The 10,355-nt window shown below is 36.2% G+C and overlaps 1 protein-coding gene across 4 annotated transcripts in view; it reads left to right on the top strand.

Moving 5' to 3' along the window:
• CUNH11orf74 (chromosome unknown C11orf74 homolog) overlaps window positions 1-10,355 on the top strand; it is a 103,212-nt gene that overhangs the window by 46,483 nt on the left and 46,374 nt on the right. For all 4 annotated transcript variants that reach the window (XM_027837822.1, XM_027837825.1, XM_027837823.1 and 1 more), the window contains one exon: window positions 908-1,063. In XM_027837822.1, the coding sequence (XP_027693623.1) occupies window positions 961-1,063 (103 nt within the window). In that variant the 5' untranslated portion in view covers window positions 908-960. The remainder of the gene's footprint in view (window positions 1-907; window positions 1,064-10,355) is intronic.

Genomic DNA, 10,355 nt, shown 5'->3' with positions numbered 1-10,355 from the left:
AACAAATGTTAACAAATGTTAACAAATGTTAACAAATGTTAACAAATAATAATGACAACAGTTCAATACTAGGCCATACATATTAGTTGAAACTCAGTTCCTTACTGAATAATACCATCACTTTGTTAACTATTTGTGTTTAAGACTTAGAGTAATGCCTTGATTTCTTTTTAGGTTATTTTATAAATCCTAAAGTCCTAGGACCACACAGACCTAACAGCTTTGTTTACTTTTTGGTTATGGAAGGAAAATTTAGGATTAGACTTCTAATTTTATTTCTTTGCAATAAAAAATCTTAATATTCATCAAATCACAGAGACTATAGTGAGGTATAAAAATAGAGGGCCCATCATACCAAAGAGGTGGGAAAAGCATATGGTAGAGATGGTGATTCCTACTTTCTCTCAGTAGTGTATGTTTAAATACTAGGTCCCCAACAGTCCACAAACTCCCCAAGTCCACTTTCCACAGAGCCATGAAACATTTTGCCTTCTGATAGTGTTGTCTTCTCCCCCTCCTATTGCATAGGTGTCTTGGGCAGAGATTATATTGTACCTAAACTTTTTACACTTATCATATCCTAAAGCTTCATAATGGTGATTTTACAAATTTCTTTTTAGAGTGTTTAGAATAGTTTCATAAACTTCTTGTGAATCAGGAAGACATTCGATGGAAAGATTGAAGACAGAAAAGTCAAATGACTTGTCTATAGTAATTATCAAGGAAGTCTCAGAGATGTAGCATTTCTTGATTTCTAGGTTCCGTGCTGTCTCAACTGTTTCTATTTGTTCTTTGGCTTCTTATGTCTGCGATTCTTCATGTACCTTACTCAGGCAGTTTTCAGAAGGGCTGTGATTACGTGTCTTGGTCTCGGAGCTCATATGTTTCTTTTATCTTTATATCACAGATGAAGGGGCTGTTCAAATAGATGTGTTTGTTCAGTTGTTGGAATTGGGGATCATGGATGAAGATCGGTTAATTGAGCAAGCCTTGGATCAGTTTATTAATCGCCATGAGCAGACGTATGAAGAATTTTTGAACACTTTCACTCATCTTTTAAAAGGTAAAAATGAAGTGTGCTACTTTTGTATTTTAACACAATGATGAAAATCTAGTTCTTGGTCTGTCTTCGTTGTCTCTTTGTAGAGGCTTTCTGAGTATTTTATCAACATTCATTTACCCAGTTCACCTTGTATCAGCCATTGCCATGGAACCAGCAAACTCTCTGGCTGCTAAGAAACCTAAAAGTTTAAAAGACCCAATAGAGGGTTATTATCATTGAAAAGCATATGTTAAATTTTCCTTTGTGATGATACAGTATGAATATTTTGATTTCTTGGGGCAGGCAAAGAGAGGTTAGAGAAGAAGCTCTCTGACTCCCTTGACTCCATGGATTAGGGAACATTTCTGATGTCACACATACGTATGTATGTGTGTATGTATGGCATACCTAGAAAGAGGCATCTATCACTATATCCACATTGATTTTATTCTTGCCGTAAATTGTTGCAAAAATTGAGCAGAAATAAATGATTTTGCTAGTCACATAAACTGCATTTCCAAGCACACTAGCTTGTTTTTTTTCTCCTTTCAGTATATCCCAAGGCACTAGTTCACATTATAAACTAATGACCTGAAAAAAAAAATCCACTTAAGAGACAAAGTATTTCTGAGTTTTAAGTGCAAAAACATGTCTTAAACTAGTAAACTCTCATTTTCTTTTCTGAAACATTTAAAAAATTTCTGAAGATCTAAACTGGTACGGTTAAGTAGGACCCAATGGTTGGGTAGTGGGCAACATAATTGACCCCTGTTGAAGGTGGCTGATTCACATTCCATCTGCGTGAGGAGGATGTTGCTCCAAAAGACCTCATTCTTTCATTTTCACAAGCCCTTCATTTGTCTTACTGGGTTCTGTTGCTTCACTGATATGCAGTAGAATCAGTTTTGTGTGAAAGTGGTTAGCACCCTGCATACGTTTGCATATTTCTCTAGTAAGTTTAGTTTCCCAAGTCTATTACCATTTCAATTCAAAAAGAGTGACTGTTCTATTTATTGTTATAATACTTATACGCCAGGATGCTCATGGGATTCATTTTCTTTCCAAGACTGTTAAAAGGGTCAGTAATCCTATTAAAAATATTTCCCGGAAAAAAATTAAACCATAGCTTTATTAAAAGAAATTCACATTACTGATTCAGAATCTTGGAAATCAGTCTGAAACTGTTAATATTGTAATATAATTTTCACCTATGGTAGATTTATTTTAACTAGTTTTTGCAGTTTTTATTAGTTAAGCACCTCTGGCTTGCTGAACTGTGTCAGGCTGACAATAAATATTGAGCTCAGAAGGCATTGTTTAAGAGATGATTCACTCAATATTTCTGAATGACAAAAACATCATTAGTGCCTTTGGTTCTCCAGTTGATGGCTTGGACTTTCTTTAAACGTGTTTTAGAAAATTAAGATGTAGAGTTTGGCATCATTTATCAGTGAAGACTTTATAGTAGAAAGAACCACAGGACTTGGTGTCAGAAGACTTGGGTTCCAATCTAGGCTCTGTCATTTAGTAGCTAGGTACCATGAGCAAGTTCCTCATCTCCGAGTCTCAATTTATTTGTTTGTATAATAGGGATAATAAGACTTATACTGCCTATTTCATAAAATTGTTGAGAAAACACCCCTTAAAACCTTAAAAACCCTCTATACATGTTTATATTGTTATAGCTTATACATTTAATCATATGTAATGCATATGATTAAACCTTAAAACCCTATGTAATTGTTTATATTGTTATAGCTTATACATTTAATCATATGTAATGCATGTAATTATAAGAATTATAATTAATCCTGTTATTGAGGATATAATATAATGACTGTTTCATTCCTTTATATCTTAACGACTTTGAGGATATGCTTCATTAAAGATGTCTTTAAAGACTTGACTCCAGCCCACCTTTCCAGGCGTATTACCCATTGTATCTCCTTCCTGCTCTCTGCTGTGCAGTCACCCTGGCCTTCTTCTTATTCCTCACACATGACAATCTTTTCTGCTATCTCCAAGCCTTTGCACAGGCTCCCCTCCAGGCATGGCATCCACTCTCCCCACTACTCCCTTGGAATCCTTGGTTTCCTTCCAGGCTTAGCTCAAGTGTCACCATCTACCTAAGGATTTTCTCTGTAGGTATTAGTGTTTCCCTGGGCAGCTAGGTGGTTCCAATCTGGCCTCAGACACTTATTAGGTATGCAACCCTGGGCAAGTAACTCAACCCTGTTTGCCTCACCTTCCTCTTCTTTTAAATGAGCTGGAGGAGGAAATGGCAAACCATTCCAGTACCTTTGCCAAGAAAACCCCAAAAGGGGCCATGAAGAGTCAGACATGATGGAAAACGACTAAACAATAACAAATTAGTGCCTCCCCTCCAAAATGACCTTCTATTTATTTTGTAATTGTTTTAGTATTAATTTCATGTGTTCTTGTTGCCTCTGTCTATATAGCATAAGCTCCTTAATGATAGAGATTTAAAAGGTTTTGTCTTCATATCTCCAGCAGCCTGCATAGTACCTGGCATGTAGTAGGTGCTTAATAAATACTTGTTGATTGATCAGTTCTTTGGATTATCTATGTAATCAAAAATGTCATTTTCTTTTAAAATCATTTTAAACATTGTTAATATATTGTTTTTGTTATGTTTACTCTTGAAAAACAAACTCCTACTACAGAAAAGACAGAACTTTGGACATCAAACAGAGCCATTGACTTGAGTGTTGCTTGAACTATGAGACCCATAATTACTAGGTTATAAAATGCCTTCCTTGGCAATGACCGTTTCTGACCTCATTTTCATTTATTTTTGTGCCAATGTAGACAAATCTCTCCAGAGCAGCTCTCCACCAATGTTGCTTTGTTCTAATATGGCTCAGTGGCTACTCTCAACTGTTGTAAATCCTAGAAAAGTTCTTTTCGTTTCAGTCCATACCAGAATTACCACATGACCCAATTTGGAAAGCATTCACTCCACCTTTTAGAATTGTAATTATTGGTCACATTTCTCACACGGAGAAATTGTACATTCAGGAAATCAGTGGCTTAGAAACTGGCATTAAACCTCTTCAACTACATTTTATTGCATCTGGTCACCATGAAGGGTTGCATCAGTTATATTCGCTTCAATATCACTCAATTCTTCACAAAGAGGGCTAGTTGCATTGATTTCGTGCTTCAGCCTAAAATATAAATCAGCTCCCAGAAAAGTTGTCTTTTTTACTGATTATCTGTCAATGGTTTGGGGATGGAGATGAAGCTACTGTGCCCCCTCTGATTAGCCCTTAAATAATTTATCCATTCTTTGCTTGTCAGTATCAGTTCTGATTCTAAAAGATTCTGCTTTTCCAATTTGTGCCCATTTTCAATTTTTTTAAACTATTCTTTCTGTGCAATTCACACATTCTCATTTCTTGCTATATTCATATCCATGAATATGATTCCCTATTCTTGGGTTCAAGACTTTATGATTTTTTAAGTGTAATTTTGTTTCCAGTAGTTTTGTTGGTCTGAATTTCACTACAGTGCATTGTGCTTCCAGGATTTTTATTGTTCTTTTAGATTAAATCCTTCTTTAAAAAAAAAAAAAGGAATTCCTCCCTTTCTGACCTTCTTCCTTCAGGTTTTAATATTTGAATACATTTCACTTTTGGTGTGATTATCGTGTGTCTGAATATTCAGAAACAAATTGTTTTGTCCAGTGATTTGTAAACTGATTCAGATTTAGGATTTTCAGGTCATTGGCATTTTAAAAAACTCAAGTTCCCATCATTTTCTCTTTGATTAAAAAACAGTGAATATAACCTGCAGAAGGTTGAGTCCCTATGCTTCTGCTTTATTGCCTTGCTCAGACTTTTAGTTTTTAAGGAACTATTTTGATGAATGAATGAAAAAAAAAGAAATTTATTGTATTTCATATGCAGAGCACTGTGCTAAGCTCTAAAGATAACACTTAGAAATGTAAGACTATCTTGGCTTTATATGAGCCCCTATCCTCATAGAAGGAGAGAGCATATACAATGGAATCAGGGGCAGAGGGCTGTAGATGGTAGGCCTTGTGGTCTGTAGGGTTCAGCTGCATGGTGTCTGGATAGCAAAGCTTGGTGGTCCTTCGGGTTAGATGTTAGAAACTATTTTGTCAAAACAAAGGTCAGAGTTGAGCAGTTTCTGCATGATTTGGGGCTGGGTGGGCAAGAAATTAAGATAGACCTATTCTTTAATGACTGGACCATGTACATTCTCTCAGATCACCAGGTAATTGTTCAACCCTTATCTTTATTTAGGCTGTAGAGAGCTTACTTAGGAGATATTTTGAAGTACTTTCTACCAGTGAATTTTCCACCTCATTTCCTTAAGAGAATAAAATCTTGGAATTGGGGTTTAGTTTACAATTCAACTATTTCCATTTGAAAACTTGAGAGAAGGGAATTAAGAATGAGATTGGTGACATCCCTCATCACACTATAGTATAAACAGTTTTCCTCCTCAATGTCTGTGCTCTCCCTTTTCTCCCCCCAAAAAAATCTTCTTGAGAGTAGGGCTACTATTTGTGTTTGTAGCTTCCTAAGTCCCTAGCCTAGTACATACCAGGAACTCAGATCTTTGTTGAATGTTGAGTAAGTGGCTGAAATTTAGCTCTATTCACAGCATACCTAAAACTGACCTATCTCACTTGGGCGCCCCAACTGTTTTGAGTCTGAACATGAAAATGTATCTTTAAACTTCTGTGGGATACAAAAAGAGGCTTTTCCCAATCTGAAGAATAAATTGGAAATCTGCTGTAGAAAAACACCACAGAGAATAATATAAGAAAGCAGCTGGGCCTCTTACCAATTTCAGAGCAGGAAGGGAATTTCAGTAGAGCATAAAAACAGCTTTCTCTTATTAAAAAAAAAAAGCTACCAGAACAATAATCCTTGCTGTGTTCCCTTTTGCTATTGTTTCCTATCTGGGGCTAGACTGAGAACAGCAGCCTTTGCCATGTTGTGCTCTGTCTGCATCTGGCAGTTTGCCTAGCAGAGGAAGTAGCAAACGGACTGACCAGTGGGAAGCTTCCAGGTGGCTCTCCAGCCGCCTTCTCTGGGCTGTTGTTATCAGCCATTTAATTCCCTGCTGAATATTGAGAGGTGTTTTGAGTTCACAGTCCCTCTGCCACTGTCTTTCTTACTACTTCTTTTAAAATTTTTTTTTTAAAGCCAGCTTTGGAAACACTTTTGCAAATGTGAGTTTTGGCAGGAAAAAAAAAGCTACCACAGAAAATAGCACATCGAATAGTAATAACCTTACTTTAACTTAAGAAATAGACTGATGGGATCATGTTAACCCCATGAGAAATTTGTAGAAGGCATCATATGAGTGGACTTGGCAATAAAAGCAACTAGGCAGTTCAATAAAACTAATTAAATTAATCTGGTATCCCAAGGGAAGTTGAGTAAGGCTTAGAATAAAGGAAACAATGTCATTTTTATTGATGTGATTTGTCATATTGCCAAAAAAAAATCAAATGAGAGGAAAAATAAGTTTGCAATTTTCTATTGATCATAAATTCAGCAGCTATCTGTGTGTGACCTCTTTATCATAATGCAACAACCAGCAATCATGAGGAACACTGAAGAGAAGAAAGTTAGGGATGAATGAAATGAACTAATTTATAAAAGATTCCTATGCAGAGATATGGCATCAGCAGGATTAACCTGTTCTTTCTCTTTGGGGAAACATCTGCAAATTGTAATTAAGCAGTTTTCTCTTGCTATTTTATTTCTTTTTTCATCACCAAATCACTACTGGTAGGGAACAGATCAGACAATTTATGAAACACAGAAAATCTGCTGGTTCAGTTGCAGAAGGGAATTTTTCCACTTAAATTATGACAGATTTTGAGCTGACGGAGGCCTTTTGTTTCGGATAATTTGGCATAAATCTCTAGCCACAGTTGTTACAATTCATATCCACTGTTCACATGACAGTTTATCCTATAGATACTCATTTGTTCCTTATGTCTGATATAGCTTAGATGTAGTTGTTTAAGGAAAGAAAACATTTCATTGTTTCCAACATTTTGAATTTTAATCACTAAATTTATCTTCTCTGTTGTCAGTTTTGTAATGTAGTGCTGCTATCACAATATGTAACTTTTAAAAATGCCTTCTCCCAATTAAGCCAGATGTTATAAGAATCATGTAATTGTTTGTTTTAGGCAAATATTAGGAATCATTTTGCCATATTCTGTCCCCATGTTATAGATTATGCTTTCTGTCCTTTTAAAGCAGAGGGATCAGAGACAGAGAGAGAGAGAGAGAGAGAGAGAGAGAGAGAGAGAGAGAGAGAGAGAGAGAGAGAGAGAGAGAGAGAGAGAGAGAGAGAGAGAGCCTTTTCTGGCCAATGAAAAATTTTAACTTCAATAAAATATAGGTCAGACTTTACTACTGTTGTTTATATAACCACCACTGATCTATCAGTCTGTTTATCTCTCTCCCCAATTGAAGCAACATAAAAGATAGTTATTTTTGTATATATTTTCTTTCTCACTTGAGAATTATTTTTAGCCATGGTTATTATGTTTTCTTCTTTTGTGGAAAAATGGAGGATTGCTCAGCCAGGCAACTCAAGTGGTCCTAAGCATATGTTGTGTACTTCAACCCAATGGGCACATATTCAGATGTGAGTGATTTTTTAGCAAAATGCCCATTCAACTGTAGAACAATAATATTTTCTCTGAAATGGTCAACTGAACAAAAGAGGACACAAACAGGAAGCTGTCTGAAATAAACCCATATGCTTACACGAAGAGCAAAACAGAGGATGTCTAGCATCTGGTTTCAGTAGATATTTTCAGTGTCATATAGTTTATTATCTAATTCACCTGGATTCTGGGCATAGAAATCTGGGCATAGAAAATTCCAGATGTTGCCAGTTTTAAAACTACTCTCAACATCCACTGTTCTTTATCAATTTTGCTGCTTTCTAGCACATAGAAGAATAATATTGTTTGTGTTTTCCAAATATGTAGCTTAAATGATACCGTTATAACAGGGAGCTGAAGGAATTGTGGATTAACAATCTTATTGTCATTTCCCTGTTCAGTCAGTGATGCTCTTTGTACATTGAGGCAAATTTCTGTTGAATTTGGTAATCATCTAATCTCTTTTGATAGTTTAAACCCAGTTTTTGATAACCTTTTAGCTATTTGGTTTTATAGAATTACTGTTCCTTGATTATAGAGTACCAAGACATCCAAAAGCTAGATGTCAGAAGTAAAAAAAAAAAAAGTTCCATTTATTTTTTAGGTTTGTAAAGGTAGTGGTTGATGGGTAGGGGTCCTGACAATTACCCTTTGTATAATTCTGATAAGCCTGTATTTGAAATATTTCATTCTCTTTTAATCCTTCTACCCCTAGAATGAATACATTACTCAGTAGCTCTGAAAAGAGCAGGAAGAATGATTGAGTGCTTTTCAAACCATGTTCCTTTAAACTAAAACTTCTGTGAGGTATCTCTTAGGGATTCCATGGAAGAAACATGAATTTCTCTACTATCTATCATTTGAGTTTGCCTTAGCATTCAACCAAAGGTTTGAGTTGGGTCAGTAAGAAGTATTTAGAATGCTTCTATTGTCCTAAGTGAAGGAGAATTGGGTTGTGATCAAGCAGAGAACACAACCATATGTGGTTGAAACAGGTTGGCGTGAGCATGCATAGGTATCTATAGGAGAACTGTACCACTTTATCCAAGATATTCAAGGACTCTGTGAGAACTCCTGACAAGAGGGTTAAGAGAGTAGACCACCGGAGTGGTATGTCTGGCCAGAGGGGAGATGTGGGAGTTTCTCTCAATCTCTACCCAGAGTAGGGGATATCAAGGCAGCTAGCTGGTACGGTGAATAGCGGGCTGCACTTGGAGTCAAGAAGAACTGAGTTCAGATTTTACCTCACATACTTACAAGCCATGTGACCCTGGACAAATCACAACCTTTCTTAGCCTGTTTTCTCGTCTATAAAATGATAGGATTGAATTCAGTGGCCTCTTAAAATTTCTTCTAAGTTGAATTCTCTGATCCGATGATGGTTTATATTCTGTGACCTCCGAGAAGAGCTTAAGATAAATGGGCTGCCTCTACAGGGATATGATAACTCTTCTTGGCTTGGCGCACTTGCAGCGGGTGATGGATATTGAGAGAGGAACATTTCAAAGATGATGGGATAAAAGAAGATGTGAAGGACACTAAAGCTCAACATTAAGAAACTATTGCACATATAACCTTAAGAAATTGTGCAGTATTATCTCTAGTGATTGTGATAAGAACTGCATTCATTGAAATAGTTAAAACCAAATTGAATAGAATGGCAATTGTGGTCTACAGACCCCTGGGCGGGGGTAGGGGGGTGGGAGGTGCTGGGGCAGGGGTCCTCAAGACACTTTTGAACTGCCAGCTCAAAGTTATTTTCGTAATGATACTAAGATGTTATTTGCCTATTAAAATACTCTTCCCTTTTCCAACTATATGCCTGTGTGAGTGCTATTCCTTCATATATTTTCACCTAAACAATATATCATAATAGATTGACTACAGAAGCATATAATCTGGCCATTTCCTATTAAGCCAGGCATTAAAGAGATGTACACAGATAAGTAAAACAATGCCACTCTTTTTACTTTTTTTTTCCAGAAAATGGTAATGTTTTCATGAAAATGTTATTTGTGTTGCTATGGAATGGGTTTATTATTATTATTTTAAATAAATGTTAAAACTTTTATCCATTTAAATTTCTAATACAGTAGATATTGATAGATATATCCCACATAAACAAATACTCTGAGGTCCTCAATAAGTTTTAGATTGTGAAGGACTCTTGAGACCAAAAAGTATGAGAACCACTGGGATAGATTAAGGGATAGTCCTACACTGGCCCCTGGTGGAGGGACTAAGCTACTTTGTCTCTGAATGTTATTTATATATAGTGCCCAGTAGCTTCCACCAGTCAGTATCTATATCCTTTGATGAAAAGATACTTCTTTTGCATCATTCATTTCTAGATTGTACTGAAAAATTGATTTTGAAGGGTGGTGAGGTTATGGTTTACCATTTTGAGGCATGTTGGCAATGAAAAGTAAAGTATTTTGATTATTATTCTATTTTGTTATTTCTTTGACCTGAAGCTTGAGATATAAAAGATTATTGCTTTCTAGGGAGATGTGTAGTCCAAGGAATGGTCGGCTTTTGTTGGAGGTATCTCTGAGAGAAACTCATGGGATCAGAGAGTATCACAGCTTGAAGGATCCTCTGAGATCATCTAGTTCAGCCCTCTCC

This window comes from Vombatus ursinus, unplaced genomic scaffold (genome assembly GCF_900497805.2).
Source record: "Vombatus ursinus unplaced genomic scaffold, bare-nosed wombat genome assembly UNPS02014822.1, whole genome shotgun sequence".
Classification (NCBI taxonomy): domain Eukaryota; kingdom Metazoa; phylum Chordata; class Mammalia; order Diprotodontia; family Vombatidae; genus Vombatus; species Vombatus ursinus.
The sequence above is the reverse complement of the archived record's forward strand: the minus strand, read 5'-3'. Positions and strand labels throughout refer to the sequence as shown.